The sequence below is a fragment of the Micropterus dolomieu genome, linkage group LG16 (genome assembly GCF_021292245.1).
Source record: "Micropterus dolomieu isolate WLL.071019.BEF.003 ecotype Adirondacks linkage group LG16, ASM2129224v1, whole genome shotgun sequence".
In the NCBI taxonomy this organism is placed as follows: Eukaryota; Metazoa; Chordata; class Actinopteri; order Centrarchiformes; family Centrarchidae; genus Micropterus; species Micropterus dolomieu.
This window is the reverse complement of record NC_060165.1, coordinates 1,239,221-1,262,210: the sequence shown is the minus strand read 5'-3', so window position 1 is coordinate 1,262,210 and position 22,990 is coordinate 1,239,221. Positions and strand designations below refer to the sequence as shown.

The window sequence follows — 22,990 nt, the reverse complement described above, 5'->3', positions numbered from 1 at the left end:
CTGTTGGCAGGTGTCCAGTAAAGTAGTAAACGTGGACATCTAAAAATCAGAGCTCGAGGTATAATAAACTCTGGGTATCCATAGCAACTATACCAATATTTAACACAACATTTAAGTGGTAATCAATGACAAAGTGTGCTGATTGTCTCTCAGGTCACCTGGTCAGTGTCTTCATATGATCCTGCACCTCATGACTTCACCTAACCTGAACCATACTGTTAATCTCGCCAGACTAAGAGTCAGAATCAGAAATACATTATTTTATCCCTGAGGGGAACTTGTTGTTACAGTTGCTCACGTTGCTAAACAAAGTATTAAAGAGAGAGCAGCAATAATAATAAAACATGTTGGCAAGTAGAAAATATAAAATCTAACCATATAAATATCTGTCTATATAAAGAGATATAGAAGTTTCTGCTGCCGCACCTCCAGACTGCAGAGCAGCTTTTTCCCCCAGACTCTTAAACTCTAATTCATCCTCAGCACTGCTCCATTGACGATAGTTTATTTCTGTTTACTATTTTTATAATTGCTTCTGTATTAATGTATATTCTCTGCTACGTAGCAGAAGGGAGTTACAGACTCAATTTCCCTCTATAACCTGTTATATTGTGACAAAATAAATCTACCCACCTCCCTGCCCAGCAGCACCTTCACCTGCTGAGGCAACTCAGGACTTTTAATGTCAGCAAGGACATTTTAACCCTGTTTACAGGATGCTAATTGAATCCATACTGACCCTTAACATTTTATCTGGGTACAATCAAACACAAACAAAACTAAAACTAATCAGGCCAGCAAAATAACTGGTTCAAAGTCCCACTGGCCCATAGAAACATCTATAAAAAATCTTTTATTCACAATTGGCAAGTGCAGATGAGGCTGATGGAAAGGTCGTTAGTTGTAGTAGAAGTATCCTCCATGTTTCAAAGTGTGTTTAAATGTCAGAGGATCAGCGACGTTATTACACTTCATCCTGAGGGGAACATGAAAGTCTGAACCACATTTCATCACAATCCATCCAACAGCTGCTGAGATGTTTCAGTTTGGTCCAAAGAGGAGGACAGGATGAAATATTTTTTAATGTCGTAACTCTGCAACAATGCAGGACTTAGCAAAATTGTTCTTGTCTTGCTGTCAGATTAATTTGGACACCTAGGAGTTCATTCTGTCCACTGACCAAAGGAACAAAAGTCTGCTTAAATCCTTCTCCATGTTCGTTATTTTCACGTCAGCTAACTAAAGCATGAGTACTGTTGCTACGGTTACATGCAGTTCAATACACCTTGAGTTCTGACTTATTGTGATGGTGAAACTGTTAAACCTGAACTGTGTTGCAGGACCTCTTAAGAAACCTTTCACTAAGTTTAAACCAAGCAGCAACCTCCTGCTCTTACAAGTGAAGCCAGTGCTGAAGCACCTTAAAGCTGCGTTCTCTCCAGCAGCCAGCAGGGGGCGACTTAAACCTGCGTTCTCTCCAGCAGCCAGCAGGGGGCGACTTAAACCTGCGTTCTCTCCAGCAGCCAGCAGGGGGCGACTCCAGTGGCTGCAGAAAGAAATGTTTCTACTTGTCAGCTGATTTATTCCCTCAGTAAACTCTTTCCTGATGAGTTTATGGTCTCAGTCTCTAGTTTCAAGTCTTCTTCAACACATCATGATGTTCATTTAGTAAATTATGGTCCCATTTAGAGGAACAGAGACCAGGAAGCAGGGGAGGCTTTAGGGCGGGGCTACAAGCTGATGGCAACCTGTCAATCAGGATAGAGGCGACTCGTATCCGCTGCTCTGTGAACATTTAACCAGCGCCGCTGAAAAAGCTTATCAGGAGTCGGCGGTTTGTTTTTCAGTATGTACGTTTTGTTTTAAGCCTGTTTGTCGCTAGCCAAAATTAGCATCCCTGCTAATATCCCAATTACAGATGCACCTTGCTAACCAAGCTAGCTAGCGCCTCCCTCTCGGCTAAATATGGCCACGTCTGGTTCCAAAAAAACAAAATGGCAATGGCCACTTCTTTTATACGGGCTATGGTTGAAACATAAAGTCTTCCCGAGTTCACAGTAACTCAGTTGCAAACTAGTGATTAACTAAATCAGGTTGCACAACAACTTAAACGTATTAACTTGTAAAGACCATCGTGCTGTCCAATCAGGAGCGATCACCTATGGAAACAGGAAGTCACTGTAGCATCACAAGCTAGCATAGCTTCCCAAAAGATTCTTCAATCTTTCTACTATTTTATTTTTGTCTGCGTACATGAAGAGAAATCTGTATTTCAGAGTTAGTCGTACTCATACAGTTTATAATGAGAGGGAAATATCTCATTTGCTCACTTAGTCAAATGTTATTAATGTAACGTTTCATTATTTGAGGTCTGTTGTGTTATTTTAAGATAAATGTGATTTAAACAGCATTATTAAACATCAAGTTTCAGGTTAAAGATGTTGACCGTGCTCCATATTACCTCTTTTACTCTTTAGATATTAGCATGCTAATTATAGCTTTGTCAGTAGGTTCAGTTAGCTAACAGTTTCACCTGGGAGGCAGTGGCTGTAAATATTTAGTGACAACTTATCTCTAGGTAAGTGATGTCAGTGATATCTCACTGATGTCACTTCCTGCAGTGACTCACCTGAGGCTGTGGTGGTTGTAAGAGTGGGTCGGGTTCGTTCAGCTAAAATTCCTGTAACTTAATGACCTTGATTCAGATCCATAAAACCCCTCCCCTACTCCCTCCTCCACCCCACCACTCCCCCTTTATCACTGGCTGTCTAGATAAATATTAGCAGACCAGTAATTAAAACGGCTCCTTTAGGGCGGCTGTGGCTCAAGAGTGGGTTGCCCGTTAATTAAAGTTTAAGGTTGGCGGTTCAATCCCAGGCTGCATGTCAAAGTGTTCTTGGGCAAGATACTGAAGTGGCGGCTTCCGTATGGTGGCTGTGTGATGTTAGTTTCTGTCTGAGCACTTAGGCACTGAGCTCAGTGTGTGAATGGTGAATGCGTTGTAGTGCTCTGAGTGTATAAATATGGAGCATTTACATCCTCCAGTCCGACATCTGCTCCCACTGAGCCCCAGTCAGTTAAAGTGAGTTAAAACTTACCTTAAAAACCTTAAACTAATAAAATAATCTCTTTATTTTATACCACCTTTCATACATAAAATGCTTTCAAAGCTCAAAGTGCTTTACGTTCATGAGCACTTAAACCAATAAATAAAGCTTAAAATACAGCAGCATGCACAAACACAGGTATTAAAACAGAAAAATGTAGCAGACCGGGCTATAAAATCTAAACACACTTTTATTTATGCATTTATTTACCAGTTAAAAGCAAAAGCATAAAAGTAGGTTTTGAGTTGCTCCTCATCTGGAGGAGAGACGGTAATTTAGCACTACATTTCCTCTGAGCATGGAGGGGCCTACAACTGCATTTCATTGTGCTCTATAATGACAGCGAAACTTAACCTGAACTCGAAGCTGGACCAGATCAGTCAACAAAAGTGAAACCGTTGATGAACTTCAGTACAAATATGTGGATCAAAACAGGAAGTCAGTTCTGTGACAGTCAGATTCAGCTCTTTGACACACAGAGGACTGCTCAGTGTTAAAGCCACTACTGGAGAATCAACAACTTTTATAGAGAGATTGTGAATTTAACAGATCAGAGATTATAATTTCATAAATAGCATTAGTCCCCTCAGTTAAATTGATAAGGTGACTCTTGTGACAAGGAGTCTGATATCTGATCAACAAAGAGAAACACACGAATATCTATCCATTGTTTAGCCTGCACATACTCTTCACGGGCTGACCTGCGTCGACGTGTCTGCTGCCTCATTTCGCTGTGTTGACGAGACCCAACTCTCCAGAAAAGCACAAGTTTGATCACATTTACTCACCACATCAAGGCTTTTGTATCTTTGACTACTTCCTGTTTGGACGGCGTTCAAGCCCATTCTCATTCCCAGGGCGTCAAATTCCTATGCTTTGTCATGTCCTTCGGCGGCTGTTGCCCAGAAACTGGACTTTTACCAAGGAGACCAGTGTGTTCGTTTTCCATGTGAAAGACTTGACCATGAAGCCCTGCACATATAAAAATGACGCTAAACTGAACCCGAGGCGTCAAAGAGCAACAGCAAGGGTTGACTGAGCGTCCATGTGTGACCAGTTGGGATGCGAACGGTTTGGGCGTTTCCAGGCGTCAAATGACATCGGGCATCTAACATAGTGCTTCGTGACACAGTTGATATGTGTTGCGTTACCTACTAATTGTAAGATCGGTGGTTTGATCCCCGGCTCCTCCAGTCTGCAAGTCGAGGTTGCTGCACCAATGTGCCAGTTTACCTCCCGGTTCATGTTAAGGTCAAACATACAACATGTTGTCTTGACAATGGACAAAGGACCACAGCCTCCGACCTTAGAGATGCTGAATCTCCTCCTGGCTGCTTCACATTTGGTTGCAAACTGACCCAGTGTGCTGGATGGAGGTCATGGCCTCCATTACATTAACACATACTCATTTCGCTGACGCTTTTATCCAAAGCGAATTACAATTGCTATATATGTCAGAGGTTGCACGCCACAATAGTGGATCTGTCGCAGTGGAAATTGAACGCATATCTCCCATATCAACGGCAAGTGTCTTATCCACTGTTCCACCACCCTCCAGCCAGAACCACACAATCTGCAAAAAAAGCAGACGTGTAATACCGATGTTACAAATCTGGACATTCAACCGCTTCCACGCTCCTTCAGAGAATACAAAGAAAGATCTTATTCTGCTAACGTCCCGGTGGTTCGTAGTAACGCCAAAGGGGACACACTCTACGCTGTTTCCACAGAAGCACATGCAGACTGGATGGGCAAACTCCTCTGAACCCTACAGTATCCTTGCAAGACTAAAAGGCTGCAGCTTTTCGTCCATGCACCGTAGTTGTGGTGGTTTCAGCATGTTTCAGCAGGCATCTTCACCAAAGAATGAAAAATATAAAAATAGGTGAACAAGAGGTCAATGTGGTGACAGTCAGCTGAATACAGGCTGCAGAGCTCAGTGTTCAGCATTAACCTCTGACTGTTTGGCTCTGATCAGCTGGACTCTGCATTACTTCCCTTTGTTATGTACCACAAAGCTTTTCCACTTAAAGAGGAAACTCCTGCGGACGGAAATGATGTTAATGGTGAATGGAAAGCTCTATTGTTCACAGCAGCAGAAGGACCTGATGATGGACTCTCTCTTTATTTTTAGGAAAATATCTTGAAACCCTGTCATTAGAGACTGATTCCTGTTCAGATCAGTAACTTTTCATTTTCCTATAATTCCTTAATATTTCTGCTGCAGTACTTTTTTTGGTCTTCCTCTAATGCTGGCGGCTACATAGAGAATAACTGGGCCGCTGTTGAGTCCAGTTCGCCCATCCCAACAATCGCAGGGGCGTTCCCGGTCCAAGTGTGAAGGGTTTACAGACATAATCTTAATTTTGCCGACTGGTTCAGAGGCTGCCTCGATTCAAAATCAGGGAGCCTGCGATCACAAACCCACAACAGAGCTGAGCAGGAAGCGTCCCCAGTGTGTTGGGTATCTGTTCTAAAACATATAAAGCTGCTGATTCCCTCTTCTCAGCCTTGAGTTTATCCAGTTTGATTCCCTCCTATTTTGTTCTTCTGCACGAAACACAGCACACACAAGGTCAACCAGCTGACGACAGCCTGCGTCCATGTTTGTTTCCGTCACATTTGATCACATGAGATTCTGTGATTTCACAAGTCCCCGAAACCGCCACTCTGAAACCGTTTAGTAGAAACGCAGAGTGTTTGGTCCTTCGTCTGGTGTGTGCGTTCTCAAGATTAAAATGTTAAACGGTTAGTTCTGCCGTTATGTCTGTGGTGTCCCACATTTTTAAAATTGGTTTGAAAAGTTTGAAAATCCTCTAGTGAGCACCAGGCATTACTGGAGAAAGGAGGCAGCTGTAGAGGATCTTATTTATGAGATTTCTGACAGCATTTTGGCTTTAAATTAAGGTAGAAACTTTTTCAGCAAGATAACCTTTAGTATTTGTCCAGCAATACTGTGTGAAACAAACACACAGACTCCACTTCTGTATTTGTTGGTTAATAACCAGATTACATGAAGTTTCCAGGTAATTGCCGTTTTGTTTGATCGATGACACACACCAGGTGTTGTGGATCACAGACAGTGATCTCGCTGATGAAGACTGTGTTCCTGCTGAGAGGTGAAGGGGTTTATGCAGTGGTGTAATCCAAAGGAATGTGAACTGGACTTCATGCTGCCCTCTCAGGGAGGAACTCAACTCTCAGCCTGTGTTGCCGTGGTAACACAATCAAAAGCTGTAAATAATCAGAGATATGTGAAGTTAAGCGCTGACAATTTAAAAAAAAAAAACACAGTTTCAGTGAAACAGGAAGTGGAGGCAAGTTTGATTGGATGGGAGATGCAAGCAGGAGCGTAAGATCAGACTGCCACTTGAGAATCAGCTCCATGCTACACACATTTGTAAAACAAAAGCTCAAAATATCACAACAAAGGAGTTTCCTGTTGTGTGAGGTGTAAAAGCAGTTTGGGGATTAAACCACAGATTGGATGAATAAACGCCGATCAGCCAATGAGCTTGTGTTCTCACAGCAGCAGGTGGATGAAGAAATGCAGCAAGTCAGGGATTATTTTGATCAGTTTCTGTAAATTACAACACGTCCTCAAACCTAAAGGACCAAATTGATTGTCTATTGTCCCAAAACATGTATGAAAGTACCAGCTACTGTAATGTGGCGCAACTTTGATGGGACACTGACCTGAAACAGGGTGAGTGACGTCACTACTGTTGCTGCTCCAGGCCGTCGAAGCTTTCTATGGAGCTATGTAAGACCGAATGGCTGAAGAGACCAAAGTCGTCGTCGAAGGAAGGAAGGAAGAGAAAGACGGGGAGTAACGAGCAAGAGAAATATGGGTCTGTCTTACTCGCAGGCGTGAGAACAGACGCCAAGCTGGGCTTTTTTCTGTTGGACTAGGCAGTGATAACTCGTTAGCGGCTCGCTGTGGCTTGTTGTTGCTCCTGCTTGACGTCGGCTGTCAGTAATATCGCTGTTGTGAAGTCACATTTCCTTGATGTTTTGTTGTTAGCAAAGTTGGTACGGCTTTTAAGTATTCAAACACGTGGTTAACATTGTGAAACAGTAGTAGTTTAGTTAGTTTTAGGAAAAGCCTGAAGACACGCCACACAAGTAACACTATTTAATTTGAACCGTTCAATAAGTCAGTGTTGACTTGGTTTCACACGGGACTCAAACCTCGGCCTGCTGGGTAGCTGTGTTTCACACAGAGCAACGACATGTTCAGTCACAAAGGTCGTGTTCAGGTCTGTAGTAAATGGAGTTACTGTTGGCATGGTTATATGTGAGTCTTATCTATGAGTTTGTTAAAACCCAACTTCTGCCTTCACAGTGAGTTTGTTAAAACCCAACTTCTGCCTTCACAGTGAGGTTAAACCGCTCAGAGTTCAGTCAACATAAAGAGTTTATTCAGAAACAGATTTTCTGTTGTTCATGTGAGGTTAGAACAGTGTTCAACATGTGGTGCTGTCTTCTTTCCCCCCGTCCTCTCTCTTCCTTCATTCATTCAAGGTTTATTGTTGGGTTTTTCACTCACAGTTGAAATTAATTTACACTTTTAATGCAGGAGTCTTGCCTGTAAAAGAGTTTTCTGGAGTTTTGAGCTGTTTAACTGCTCACACTAAAGACTGTGGGTACTTCTTGTACCACAGCTCAGAATACAGTTACAAACTGTGACAAACAAATAACCTCATGTAGGCTGATTCAGACCACATGACTTCTACTGCAGACACACTGTTGTACTTTACAGCTTCTCCACAGGAGGGCGGTGTGAGCTCATATTCACCACTGACCATGAAGTCTTCATGATGTGAGAGTTATTACGACAAGTCCAATTAAACCAAGTGTTTTAAAACATTTAATTAAGTAAATGCAGAATTTTAACCTGGTCATTAACCTTTGCAGGGGGGAAGAAAATACTAGGGTGCCAGATCCTCATTTTACATCCGCAGAAAAGTAGAAGACTTTACAAGAAAAGGTGTAGGGAAGGGGGAAGCAAAGAAACAAGGATGTAGGAAGGAGGAGGAGGAGGCATAATGCATCCGTCTCCCTCCATGTGTGTCTGAACAGGAAACAAACTACAGAGAACTAGAAGATTTAAAACTGGATAACTCTTGATGATAGTAGGGGTCTTGAGAGGTTTGGGACTTACAGGACGGCAACAAATCTGGTCTGAAGTGTCCTCAGGTCTGTGATCTGGCTCAGGTAGCTGAAGTACCTGAGCGCCAATCCTCTGTTTCGCTGACGCTGGACTTAACCTCGTTAGCAGCTAATCCTCCTCAGGGCCACATTAACAGCTTTAACCTGGAGCTGCTGCAACATGCTCCCAGCTGAGAGGCTGGCACACAAATGGCAAACAAGACACTCTGCAGGTCCACGGCCCACAGCAAGCTGTATATAGGGCAAGAGATGAGATAACTGCAAATGTACAGAAAAAGTCAGCGTGGACAATTTAATCAAAATGAGAAGCTTTAGTACATGCAGAATACTGCTGGTGTCAGTGGAATATATTAAAGAATTAAAAATGTAAATACAACAATGACAGTTTAAAAATAAGTCTAAGTCTCTTCTTATTTTAAGTGTGAGGCAGTGAGAAGTACGGTTGGGTATCAAGAACCGGTTCCAAGTTGAAACCGTTACCAAGTCTCCAAGAACCGGTTCGATAAGATGTAACTTTATTAATCCCCACGTAGGGGAAATTTCGGCCGACATAGCAGCACAAACCGATGCAGTATTGATAGTACAGACCCGTCCGTTTGGATTCTGGTTCTCGGTTCCTAACGTTCCTACATATCTCAGCTCCTGACTGAACTGCAGTGAGCATTTCACAGTCCATAAAAGTGTCTCTTATCTGCATGGAGCTGCTACGCCGTCCTAATCTAATGCCATTTGTTACGCAGTAGGTCAACAAAGCAAGAAGAACAGAGTCCTTCGGTTTCTATTCCTGGACCATGGCGGACCGCAGCTCTTTGAAGGTGCTGACCATGAACCGTCAGACCGGGTACCTTTGCAGATCGTTTAGTGGAGGGCCCAATGTGAGAGAGTCCCTGCTGCTTTCTGTCTTATGTAAAGTACCTTGTGTTCCAGCTGCTGAGCCCAGTCAGTCATCAGTCACATCATCAAGGCTGAAGCTTCAATCCAATTTCAACATTAACAACACTGGGCTGTCCGATCCCTCCAAACCCAAACAACAACTGCTGATCCTCTGCAGGAACACAAAGCTCACGAGTAAGCACTGTTTATTGATTCACAATAATGAACTAATCTTTACTCTATATGCTTTCTTAAACTCAAATTAATTCAACTTAAAACATCTTTTATCTTCAGACCATTTCAGAAATAAATAGATTAGAAAAATGAGCAGAATACAACTTTACTGTCCAGCCGAGGCTGCAAAATTGTCTTTGGTCTTACCAGACCTTTAAAAACATCACTACATAAACAAACGTATAAACTTGAGTTCTTCTGACTGGAAATCTTTTGACTGAGTAGAGTGAATGAACAGCTGAGAGGGGCTATATGTAGTTTCTTAATGAAATTAATCACCTTTATACTGCCTGTTTGTAAGCGGGTTGTAACATCACACCAAAACTTAAATATTTGCCGGCTTTCTTGGTTACCTCCGGCCTCTTGGCTGCTTCCTATGTAATGAAATTAAACCAAATCCATTGGTTTAAGTGGGCTGTGATGTTCATGCCCGAGCCCGTAGACACAGCGACAACCCTGCAGCTCGAGACATGGAGTCCACAAAAGAAGCTGCTCTCATTCCCAGAGCATCAATTAGCAAGCGCACATGGCAACCTTTCGCGTGATACCAGACTTGGGAAGCCCTTTAGCGCCATTGTTCAACACTAAGGGTAGGCCTGTAAATAACAGAAAAGTCAGAGTAAGGAGGTGCTTGGGGTGGATGGAAGGATGGTTTTAAAACCAGACTTTCACCCCGGAGACCTGTGTTTGTGTGAAACACTGAAATACTCAACATTGATTAATTTTAGTGATCGTGGGTAACTTACATATGTAGCATTACTTAACTTATGTATTTTAAGTCATTTAAGTAACGTAGTTATTTTAAGCAAACCACATTCTTTTCCTAAACCTAACCAAGTTGTTTCAGAGCCTAAACCTAACCAAACTTCTACGTTTCACAACGTTAACCACTAGTTTTATTTTGAAAGTCTAACCGGACGTTCCATATTTATTCTTGTTAACTTGACTACAAGAGTGACGTTAAAGGGTACCAAGGGCATTAAAAAGCAACCCCAGGTGGTCTAGACCAAGCGTCCATATTTGACGAGTTGGGATGAGAACGGGTTGGCTAACACCAAAAAACAACCGGCTCCCATCACAACACAGACTCCACGTAAGGATAAAAAACTATATGTAAAATGTATGTTATGTGGATGAGGTCTATGAAATGGGTGAGAGCATAATTACTTAGAGGACAAGGATGGAACGTGGATGTCCATGTTCATGTTTTTATGTTTAATCTGAGCGTTGACTGTGAATATGGTCAATTAAGTAATTGTAGAATTAAAAAAATAGTGGCAAAATTTTCTGTTTGATTTTCAGTACAATGTTTTATTAAATATATAAACATATGTGTTTAGTGTTTCTCATATGTGTTTTTTCATCTCATGTAAAAACCATGACTGCTTTGTGCTAAGCTAGGCTAAACATAGACCTTCCTCGCTGATGCTCATCTTCTCATATGACAGGAAATAAGAGGATTTATCTTAAACGTTCCTTCTGGTCAGTCTTCTGGCTTTTCTCTCATCTAACATGAACCAAGGACCGCGGTTCAGTTTATGCTGCAGGATCCCTTCATGTTTCAGCTTTTGGGAGTCTAATCTGAGCCCCCGTCCCGTCCTGTTCTGTCTCGCTCTGCCCTTCACTTCCTCAGTAATCCTGTTAGGAGAGTTCCTCCGTAATCCTCCCACGGTGTTCAGATCCCTGCAGGTCTTTACAGCCTCTTCACCGCGGCTCTGTGGGATGCTGCTGGACCCCGACTGAACAACTCAGGTAAGACAAGAGACCACCGACACGTAGGCTGCACCCCACCTACACCTTTACAAAACATCCCAAAACACACTTTGATGGACATTGCTGTGGAAATAGAGTGGATTAGTTGTTGTTACATTTTTTCACTTGGTTTGACTGAAATGTGCGAACACGTGGTTTGTTTAGGGGATTTCTTTTCTGTTTGTAAAAACAGAAAAGAACTCTGGGAACTCTTTCTGTTTGTAAAAACAGAAAAGAACGCTGTTTTGTTTATTAATATTGTTGTTTGATGAGTTTAAAAAGATGGACCAATCAGAGGGTGTGGCAGTGTTGGACGGGTTAAATTAAAGAATATAACAAACAGAACAATATTTCGGTTCTAAAAATGATCCTGTAAACCTGTGGTTTTATCGAGCATTCCCATAAAGCAGAGAAAACAACGGAGAAGCTGCTGATGGTGCCTTTACATTTACTCATTTAGCTGACGCTTTTATCCAAAGCAACTTACAATTACTATATATGTCAGGTCGCACACCTCTGAAGCAACTAGGTCAAGTGTCTTGTGGGGCACAACGTTTGATGTGTCGCAGTGGGAATCGAAACCTGGGTCGACCACAACAAAGGCATGCGTCTTATCCACTGCATCACTGCCACCCCTTAAAGAACCCAGGCTCGTCAGTCTAGCGTCAGTGCAGAGTTTGGGATCTCGTGCTGGCCGAACTGGGGCTTTACAGCCAAGAGTCAAGAAAGAACTAAACGCTCTAAATGTTCGGGACGTTTGGGACGATCTGCGGCATCAGCATCAGTTGTAAATCCTCCAAGTTACCAAAGTGACTTCACTTACGGCAAACATGTCTGTTTAACTTTGAACTACAGGAAGTCAAAATTGTATGGACTAGCAACGTCCTGGATCGGGTTTGCTGATCATGATGGACTTGCGGCGTACTTATTTTCTCATTAAAGAGGCTTTTTGGAGAGTTTTTCCTCACCGAATGATGATTTTAATGACAGATTGTCAAACCCTTTGAGGCAAAGATGTGATTTTGTGATTTTTGGCTATATAAATGGACTTGGCTTGTAATAAATGACGAGCCACAGTCTGCCCAGGGACCACGGTCCAAATCATGGTGTAGACACTGATCCAGAGGCGACCAAAGTGCTCATCAAAGCGCCCACATATCCAGCTACATACGCCGGCTCACATTTGTTCCCCCGGTACCGGATCACAGCCGAGTGTGCCACCACTCAGCCACAGTCCAACCCGATCACATCTCAGACGTCACATATACACGCTTTGGAAATAACGTGGCTAATGTGCGCGAAACGGCAATTTTGCGTGTGGGCACTAACATCTGTGACGGTTAGGGTTAGGGTAAGTTGCCTGGGGGGCTATCAGCTCCTTAAACACAAACACCGCTAGCTAGGTAGCTAGTTAGCGACCAGAAGCGTGTGTATATGACACCAGGGCGCCATATACACACGCGGCCTGGATGTGTGTCATACACTCAAACCTGGGGGCGTATTCTACACACAATAGCCACGGTTTTTCCAAAGCGTGTATATGTGACGCCTGAGCATGAGTCCAACCAAACCAGCCAATTCAATATCTGTCTCTCTCTGGAAGCCATCACTCCAGTGGGGAGAGGAAAGGATAACAAACAACTGCTGGCCAACGGGCTGACTAGCTAACTGGCCAGCTAGATGGCTAACCTACCGACTGGCTAGCCTCCTGATAGACTGGTTAACTGGTTGCTTTGCTAGCAGGTTACCTGTCTGGAAGTTTCTGTGATTGCCCAACTTGTTAGATGGCTAATTTGAGTAACCGACTGACTGTTAACGACCAAAAAGCAGGTTGATTATCTAAGTGGTTAACTGTCTGACTGTTTACTTGGGTGATAGGTAGAGGCTGTAACTGGCTGACCAATTGGCTAATTGCCTGATTACTAACTTTGTTATCATTAATTATCTAAATGGTTACCTCAAAGATGGGTTAACTGGCTGAATTTCTAACTGCCTGACTTGTTGCCAGGTTGACTGGCTAAACTTGTATATTCTGTAACTTGCTAACTGGCTGACTGACTTAACATTAACTACCAAACTGGTTACCTGGTTGATGAATTGATAACTGGAAAACAAGCTGACTGTTATTCTGTGACATATTCTGTAACTGGTCGACTTGCTAATTGGCTAATTACCTGTGTTAACTGACAGACAGTGAAACTGTCTAAATGTTTAACTGGAAAGTGCAAGTGTCAAACTGAACACCAGTTTTATGGCTGTGTGTCCAGCAGCTCAGGGACACAGTTTGTTTCCTGCTGCCAGACCTCCTGTGGCGGATTAGGGTCATGATCAGTCAGCTGTAATTGAGGCTGACACTCAGCCAGACATGATCTAAACACCATTAAGCACAGTACAGAGGGAAGCAGGTCAGTTGTAAACTCAATGGAAACATGGCTAATTGTTTTGTTTTTATATCCAAGATTTAAAGCCTCTTAACAAACTGTATTGTCCCAGCACTGGTCAAACACACCTGACTTTATTTTAAAGACACAACATACACAAATAGTGTGTTCGCACAGAAAGCGAGTCAGATTATCGGTTTGCGTTACTTGCATGAGTTTGACAGCTGAATTAGTTTTTACTCATCCAAAATAAACATTTTGCTGTGGTTAAACTGCAATAAACGGATCAAAATGATGCAGAAACAACTACATCATGATGCCGATTTGTTAAATGATTCAAGTTCGATAGCTGGAATCAAGTAACAGGACTGGAATCATATTTTTAGAACTTACCAAGTAATCCAACTTTTATCCAGTCTCAGTATAAATAAGTAGTATTGCATATTCACATAATTCCCGTCAGCCAATCCTCATTATTTTCATTGAGCAAATTTAGTCTTTGCAATTGCACCGCATGGAAAAAAACCCCCCAAATTATTTCTGTGTGAACTCGCTGTAAAACAGTGTGTAAAGATATTATATATATTTATATATAATTCGGTGTCACTAAAAAGTGGCAACACAATCTCACCACAAGGTCCATTATTGGATGTGCTGGAGCTTTCAATCTTATTACAAGGTGTCTGACAACAGATGCAGTTTGCTCACTTATCAAAGAATTGCAGATCGTTATTAATGGCCCGTGCAGTAAGATTATTTTGCCAGGTGCTGTTTTCTGGATTAATGTAGCTGCAGTACGGGAGGCTGCATTTGTATGACCCTACTTTTTCCTTGCCACTGCCAGCTAGCTAGCTATGTTACTGTTAAAGGTGTTGTCCCTTACCTTAACTATCACAGGGGTGTGTGCCTAAATGCATTTTGACCGGTTACCCCGACAGCTGCGTCCATCAGCCTCACGGCCGACATGCTAGCAGTCAGGGTTAACCTCCCCATGTGTTGCTGTGCATGACCACCGCCACTTAACCAGATGGCGCTGTCGCAAAAAAACTGTGATCCTAGAAATGCGGTCCCAGGACTGCAGGTGTCCTGCAAATGCAGCCTCCGGCACTGCAGCTACATAGTATTGGTTTTGTGCACAAATATATAGATACTGTCTGGCAAAACATTTTGAGGGCAAATCGAGAGTCAAGAGAGTAAAACAATTTTAAAATAAATTATCAATGTTTTTGGGTGAAAGCTGGTTTTAAAAACAGAAGGAACACCAAACCACAGTCTTGAGTATAAAATCATATGAGCTGCTTTTATCGGATGGCAGTTTAACTTTTTCTAACATTAACTCTTCTCTGTGTGTTTGTTCGAGGATGTTGAGCTGGGTGGTCAAAGTCGTTCCCCAGCCGCCCGAGCCTGCGCCCAAAAAAGTTGAAGAGCAGAAGGAGGAGAAACCAGCCGCAGCCCCGCCCCCTGTTGCAGTCCCGCCCCCTGTTGCAGCTCCGCCTCCAGTTGCTGCCCCGCCCCCTGCTGTGGTAAACCATGTCATTTTGATGCTTCTCTTCTTGTAACCTACGTAAAAATTCTGTCAAGCTTATTTGCACTAGCGTTTTCTTTTGATACTACCACAGGGGGACGCGAAAGACGAACATTTGGTTGGTTGGTTGGCCTCTTTCATGATAGACTACTCTCTGGAACTGGATTATTTTTTTATATTTATATTGATTGATCTCTTATTATATTATAATTTGACTTTAATGAAAACTAGGGTTTTTGTCAAATGCATATGTTATATAGTATGTGTTTTATCTAAATAATGAATAATAAACTGTATTATTTGAAGAATATCTGTAAAATGGCATCATTCTGTGTTTTCAACAGGATAAGAAAGTGAAATTTCAAGATGACTGCAAAATTGAAAGTAAGATTACTCACCCAATGAACATGTAATTGTCAATGTGATTGCATTTGGTTCTGTTATTCACACTAAACATACACTATCACTGTTATTGACAGCTCCAAAAGCTGGTAAACCCAAGCAGGAAGAACAGGCAGCAGAGGGCAACGGGTGAGTTAAACTGACATCCACATATACACATACAAGATATGATGAGAACAAAAGTTAGCATTTGTTGTTTAAAACAAGAAAATGTATATCGAACATAGTGTTTATGAACAGATGATTGATGGCTTGAATACACACCAGCAGCCTGTTGAAGTAGTTCAAACGCAGCCTAGTTATAAAGTATTATTATTACTAAGTTGTAATTTATGCATTAATAATAATGTATTTTACTAATAGACGCCATTCATAACACTCAAGGTCACCTCACAGAACATAATAAAACAACAGTATAGCAATGAATCAGTGAAATTAACAAAAACTATAATTACAGTGCATAAAATCAGGGTACATAAACAATTGGAAACAAAAAGATTGCTGTGACCAGATCAACAGTGATCACGTGGGATATGCCAGTTTAAAAAGATGTGATTTCAGGAAGGATTTAAAAATTGTAAGTAAGTAATTCAATGTTATGGATGTCCGCTGGAAGAGAGTTCCAGAGGTGAGAAGCAGGGCGGCTGGAGGATCTGAACCCCATAGTAGTGAAAGGGGCAGGAAGTGCAGTGAGATGAATAGAAGAAGACCTAAGAGGACGGGTGGGTGTTGATATGAAGGAAGTCAGTGAGATTCGGATTTGGAGCCAATGATGAGAACCTCAGTTTTGTCACCGTTAAGTTTGAGGACGTTGCAGGAGAACCAGGTGATTTCCGTTCAGAGAGGGAGGTGGGTGGGAGGGTGGTTGTAGGTTTGGTGGCCAGGTAGAGCTGAGAGAGGTAGAGTTGGTGTAAATTATAACGTGTTACAGCATTACACTCAGTAATAGTAAAACTGCAGTTTTTCTGCCTCACAGCATTCTTTCTCGTTAACCACATGACATTTTGCACCACAGTAATCAAGCAAAGACCACAGTTATTCATACGATATTTCAATATCAACGTACTGTACATTACTAAGATGTGTGTGTGTATGATGCCAAGTGGCATGATTGTTGATTGGCCGCTTGCTTTAGTTACGACTTACGAGTCTGCAGACGTTTAGTCATGCCCCAACTAATCATGGTGCAACCAACTTTACTAGCTGCAGTTACCAACTTAGCCTCTGGTGTCGACATTATGCCCTAACTTAGAAGAGAACTTACTCACACCTGGTGCAGCAAGTGCTGAAAATTATTTCATGTGTGAATGTGCAGCACCACTGAATTGTCTCCGTCCTGTTTAACATACGTGCCTGATGACACCAGGAAATAGCAAAACACATCCACACCTCCTCCCAAAATAAGTGGTGCTGAAAACTTTAACTTACTGCTCTAAATGCTGGTCTGACCGAGTCCTAAAAGACATCTTCTGCCACTAGAGGTCGAATTACTACAAAAAAGCATAAATGCTTATGCTTTGTCGCAAAAATTAAATAATAAAAAATGTCTTTACTTATTGACTGCTAAAAGTAAACCAAGTTGTTTTTATTTAACATGAAGGGTGAACAAGGGTGCTTCAGTGGGTCCCCTTAAAACTGTCATGTAAATTGGTTTTAATTTATTTTAACAGTTTCAAAATTTAAGTCAGGAGTTCCCTGATTGGAATTTCAGTTTAATTTGAATTAAAGCCTTTGGTTTCACTGAACAAAGAGTCATTTTATAATGTTATGCTCTCAGCCCAGTGCCTGGCTCTCAGCCCGGTGTGTTGACATGGATCAGCAGCGCTCTGCCTCAACCTGCAGTCTCACCAAAGCTGAGCCGAGCCAACTCCACCACCCAGGTGAGGATTAGATTCGGACCCAGGATCAGATTCTACAACAGAGTTCTGGTCACCTGCTCTTTGCCCTGATAATAATTTCTTCTCCCTCCTCCATCGTCTCTGTTCACAGGAGGAAAATGCAACACCCAGGTAAAGTGTCAAGTGTGTGTGTTTATGTGAAACAGTTCAACCAGGAGAGGCTGAGAAAATGATGCAGAATAATTATCATGGATTAATAATACAGGAACACGGGCTCAGACATTTTAGTTTAATACCTGAGTTATTGAGCAGCGGGTGGTGATGGTGCAATTATATAAGACACATGCCTTTGGTGTGAGAGACCCGGGTTCAATCCCCCACTGTAACACATCCACCAATGTGTCCCTGAGCAAGACACTTAACCTCTAGTTGCTCCAGAGGCCTCTGACATGTATAGCAAACATGTCAGGATAAAAGCGTCACCTAAATATAAATGCTACAGGTAAAGCTGGACTTGACCCCCTGTGGAGTTGCTCCAAATGACTCAAGACTTGTCTTGGACGTCCGTTCATGACTTGATTTGCACCTTGTCCTGATAAGACTTACGATTGATTTTAGACTTGTGTTGCTACGATTTGAGACTGGATTTGGAAGTACTTCGGTAAGACCTGGGTCTTGATTTGATAGGACTTGAAATTTGAAGAGTTGGGACTTGACTTGGGACTTTGAAAAGATTTGGACTTGCCCCAAAAGACTTAAACAGTAGGAGAAATAAAGGACTATCAGGTTATTTGCTGGGATCCGTTATGTTGAACCACTCATGGTTTTAAATACTGATGTGGGGGGTTGTTGGAAGTCCTGAGTGTGTTCAGGGTGTCCAAGTTCAAGTCACATCTCTGGTCTTTGAATAAGAGACTGAATGAAGTCTTCGGTGTCTGTGTGTGATGGTATAACATGATGACGACGATGAGTGAATGGGATGGAGATATAAATTCTTTAGTTTGTGTGAACCTGTGCTGAAAATGTTTCCTGATGTTCCCTTTGTGTTCTTTCTTCCCCGTGGATGACAGTAAACCTGAAGAGTGAGTAATCATGACAGGAAACGCTACATGCCGAATACTGAGCTGCTTAATAAACCCCATTAACGGGAGGAAGGCCAAATAGTGAGCTGCTTTAAGAACCCATCAGCAGAAAGCTTGCTAAATAGTGAGCTGCTTTAAAAAAAACATCGGCATAAATATTGCCAAAGAGTGAGCTGCTTTATAAACCCATTGATGCAGGAGACTAAATACCGAGCTACTTTAAAAACCTGTCAGAAAGCAGAATGCCAAATAGTGAGCTGCGGATTAAAAAAAGTTTTCTTCACCCAATCCCAAAAGCATTTTGCTTTCATTCGCCGTTTGGATTTTCCTGCCTGTCTGTAAAAAGTAGTGGCTGATGTGCTCTGCAGAGTCCCCTAGTGTTCGGCAGCTACAAATTAATTCTGTTTCTTTTTTTGTTTCTGTACCGCAGACAAGGGGTGATAGCTTGGATCGCTCAGGGTTTGGAGAAAGTTGTCCCTCAGCCTGATCTGAAGTCATCAGCGGCTGAGCAGCCCACTGAGGTACGTCAGCAGTTCCTACAGGACGTCCTGCAGTAAAGACAATGAATACTATGAGCTATATGAATAAATCTAAATGTGATGACGTAGTATAAAGAGCAACAAAATCTGTGTAAGGCGTAAGTCAGTAAACTCAGGGCTTTCACTCAGGAGAAAAAAAGTCAAAGTTGACAAGTTTAAAATGTTTTCTAGATGACTTACATTACAAACCACAATCTTTTCCTGAACCTAACCAGGTAGTTTTGTTGCCTAAACTTAACCACAACTACGACTGTTTCACAATGTTAAACATGCGTTAAACAGCTGACTAATGTCACGTGACTTACGTAACATAGTTGAGGTCCGGTACGCCTGTCGCTGGACTGGTACTTGCCAACGCTGGCACAGGTCATTTTGGGGAGCGTTCATATATGTCGTTTTGGGACACTTGACACTTGCCTATTTTGTCGTTTAGGTATGAGTGTTTTTTTTTTTCATCTATGCAAAAAACAAAGCCATAAAATGCAGTTTCACATTTTTATGTACCGGATGATTTCTTGGTCACGATGAGTTACTTCCTGGATTCTCTGTTGGCGGCCTGCTCACTGGAAAAAAAGAATATGTCCCTAATTGTCAAACTTTTCCTTCAAAGCCAGTGAAACCCTGAACAAACCCTCAACCCAACATTATGTCTGAAAAGTTTTCAGGGTTAACCAAAATAATTTAACTAACCTTAAATCCTAAAAACCAAACTTCAAATGTAATTTTTTGAAGAACAAGATGAAATATTAAAACCTTTTTAATAAGTTTTATTTTTAAATAATCTATATATAATATTTAATCTATATAAAATGGGTACTCCAGCACTTTCTCTTGAAAAAGCACTGGATCCTACATTTCCCATGATGCAGCTTACCTGGTGAAAGCTTTCTAATACAGGCGTGTAGTCTCAAGCAGAGATGATCTTGATGTTATTTTCTCTTCCAGAGGAGCAGAAGACATTACAAACTCAAACTAACCCTGCCAAGTAAACGGAGCTCAATGTGTAAAATTGGTGGAGTGCCACGTTAAAGTCAGTCGACCCCTTGTGCTGGTCATGTGACCTTGTGTCTGTTTCTCCTCAGGTGGGTCAAACAGCAGCTGCACCAGGTGAGACCAGATCTCAATATTTCCTGCAGACGAAGATTCAGAGATTCAGACTAGACGTTAAATAAATCTTTGGTTTTATTTCAGCTGCAAAGCCTCAGGTGGCCGAGTCGGACCGAGAAGATAAAACCGACACCAAACCCCTCCCACCCAGGTGTGTGTGTGTGTGTGTGTGTGTGTGTGTGTGTGTGTGTGTTTGATAGAAAGGGTTTCCGCTGATCCACCAAGTTAAATTCTAAAAGAATTTAAATGAAGTATGATTTTAAAACCAGTAGCGCTAAAAATGATCTACTGTTTTTCAGACTATTGTGCTGTTTCTCCCAGAGGACGAGGAAATCCAAGTTGACTTACAGAATATAAAAAATACGGTGTTTATTTTCAAATACAGAAAATGTTGAATTTGTTTTACCACAATATGCAACACACAAAGTAAATTTTCTTGTGACTGGTTTACCAGTGTCTCTGTAGCTGTTGTCAGGGACTGAGATCTGTCGATAACAGAAACAAAGGCAGGCTCTGACTCCAAGAGAGACAGAGAAGAGTTTACCTGGCTGCATGTGGATGATATTTGAACATACAGTACATGTGTGTTTGTGTGACTGACAGGATGATAAACTGGATAAAGCACGGCATAGAGAATATGGTTCCTCAGCCAGGACCTCAGGAGGGTCACTCAAAGACAGAAGTCAAGGAGAAGACCGAAGCTCCTGCTCCAACTAAAGGTACCTTCAGCTCTGTGTCTACCTCAAACCATCATTAAACCCATGATGAGGGTTGTAAACATGTCATGTTGTGGCGTTAGAGAATAAATATTGCTAACTTGAGTGTGTGCTGCTGCTTTAAACAGCAGAGGCTTCAGCAACAAAACCTCCTCCGGCCCCCAAACCACCGGCCGCTGACACTGAGAAGTAAGTTGTTTTGGAAGATGTTGAACATTATGCACTATAATAACCATAATTCAATAAGGGAGATGTCCTATTTAGAGAAGCAGAGCAAGAGTTTTCAAAAACACTAGTGAGTACAGCTTAAACCTACACAGAGGTGAAGTCCGCCAATAACACAACAAAGACACAGAATTTCAGTGACGTGTCTGTGGTGCTGAATCTCAGGCCATGACAGCACATACGTACGTACATATATATCATATTTAGATATTATAGATATTTCAAAATGTGAGTTTTTTTTCTTCAGCTTGTGTTTCTTTTGTTCCAGCGCAAGAAACTGAGCGTTTCCTAAACGTTCTAAGATGCTATTGTTGATTTTCAAGCTTTATAGGCTGGGTCATTTAAGCTAAAGTGTTGGCAATGACACAACACAGAGCGAACGACTGGAGACACAGGACACAGCTACAGATGCTCCTACTGGATAAAGTGACGGCACTCTTTCTTTTGTCTTCACAGGTCTTCCAAGGAAGCAGAGCAGCAGCCCAGGTAGGTGGACACATGTTTGTCCAATATTACAGTATAGCATCAGAGCAGCTGATATTATTTAACAGGAAATTAAACTCCTCATTTTTAAAATTACTTAGAAACAAAACAACTCATTTGGCTGGATGATAGAAACAACTCTCATCACATCAGGTTTGTTAAACACGCAGCATAACGTTGCGTGTGCTAATCTTTTGTACATATTTTACCCTCAACTACGAACAGCATAATGCCAAATTTACCTGTTGTACACATACCAATAAATAATCCTTACAACCGAGCAGCTGAATTACAAAAACCATAAAAAGTCCTGAAATAAAGCCAAAGCAACTATCACTCAACCATTACTAGAGACCTGTGGTTTTCTTGATACCTCTTAAAATCAGATATGCTAATTTATGTCACCCAAGCAATAGCAGACATTACACTAGCTACAAGCATCCAGCCTACTGTCTGATATACTAGTTTTTATCTTAACATTACCACTGTGTACGAGGTGTGAGAGTGTTTGAGGTTACATGATTTAGAGAAGCGTTTGTTCAGTCTAACACATCTTTGTCTGTGACAGTATGATGAGCTGGATCGTCGGTGGCATCGGCCACATGTTGCCTCAGCCTGTTATCAAGAAGGTGAGTCGCTGCTTGTCTTTGTCAAAGGATTCTCCGAGAGTTCATATACGTATATGTCCAAGTTAGCTTACACTGAATGTGTGGTTACTATATTTGTTCCCTCATGCAGGACGCAGGCGGTGACGAGGTTCAGAACAGTAAGTAACCTTTCCGCAGCTAACACTAACACAGGAACATTAGAACATACAGCATCCTGTTGCACTGATATCTGGCTCATATATCATAATACATACAGATGCTACAGACACGACTTCTGGGTACACTTCACTTTGAAGTTTGGACTGAAAATTGTTTAGAGATGTCGAGGAACAGCTCTGAGTAATTGTTAAGGACATTGCTTTTTACGGACAACATTTCGTATTCCAGCAAAGAAACGCAGTGAATGGGGCACCGAACCAGACGGTTGTGATGTGACAAGACGATTTTTAAGAAACGGTCAATGATGAAATATCTGAAAATTACGAGCGTTAAAAAGTTAATTTCCTGCATTCTGGTGGGTTATTTCTGCCCCAATTTATGGTGGAAATATTTTTTTTTATTTAAAGGGAAACAAAAAATTCAGCTGGCAGGTGACAATTCAAACTCAGAATATTACGCATTAAGGCTCTGAGTCATTCTGTGCTGCTTTCAGATCTGTTTCTCCTGTAGATCAACTTTTCTCTGTAATCTCATCCCTGCTGAGTCATGATTCAGTCTTCCCTCCTCTTCAAGTCTTTATTTGGGAACGTAAAATCTTTTTATCTTATTTTTTCTTTTACTACTTTCTTTCACTTACCAGGGTTTAAACGTTTTTCAGACCTGCAGTGTTTTAACTTCTCACCTCGCTGCAGTGATGTAGAAGTGTACTCGTGACTTGTCAGTACGCTGTGACGCCACAGGGTCTGGTTACAGCTGTTTGCAGAAACACTGATTGATTGATTGATTG

At 41.8% G+C, this 22,990-nt stretch overlaps 2 protein-coding genes across 4 annotated transcripts in view; both read left to right on the top strand.

Annotated features, from left to right (window-relative positions):
* Positions 1 to 22,990, top strand: part of dennd5b (DENN/MADD domain containing 5B) — a 128,271-nt gene that overhangs the window by 53,960 nt on the left and 51,321 nt on the right. The window lies entirely within an intron of this gene.
* LOC123984864 (cyclic nucleotide-gated cation channel beta-1-like) overlaps positions 6,736 to 22,990 on the top strand; it is a 17,869-nt gene continuing 1,614 nt past the window's right edge. The window contains exons 1-16 of the mRNA XM_046072065.1: positions 6,736 to 6,813; positions 9,207 to 9,347; positions 11,020 to 11,138; positions 14,880 to 15,042; positions 15,389 to 15,428; positions 15,524 to 15,575; positions 17,224 to 17,326; positions 17,436 to 17,455; positions 18,797 to 18,887; positions 19,988 to 20,012; positions 20,097 to 20,163; positions 20,616 to 20,731; positions 20,857 to 20,917; positions 21,410 to 21,439; positions 22,005 to 22,065; positions 22,175 to 22,202. Coding sequence (XP_045928021.1) covers positions 14,881 to 15,042; positions 15,389 to 15,428; positions 15,524 to 15,575; positions 17,224 to 17,326; positions 17,436 to 17,455; positions 18,797 to 18,887; positions 19,988 to 20,012; positions 20,097 to 20,163; positions 20,616 to 20,731; positions 20,857 to 20,917; positions 21,410 to 21,439; positions 22,005 to 22,065; positions 22,175 to 22,202 — 856 coding nt within the window. The 5' untranslated portion in view covers positions 6,736 to 6,813; positions 9,207 to 9,347; positions 11,020 to 11,138; position 14,880. The remainder of the gene's footprint in view (positions 6,814 to 9,206; positions 9,348 to 11,019; positions 11,139 to 14,879; positions 15,043 to 15,388; positions 15,429 to 15,523; positions 15,576 to 17,223; positions 17,327 to 17,435; positions 17,456 to 18,796; positions 18,888 to 19,987; positions 20,013 to 20,096; positions 20,164 to 20,615; positions 20,732 to 20,856; positions 20,918 to 21,409; positions 21,440 to 22,004; positions 22,066 to 22,174; positions 22,203 to 22,990) is intronic.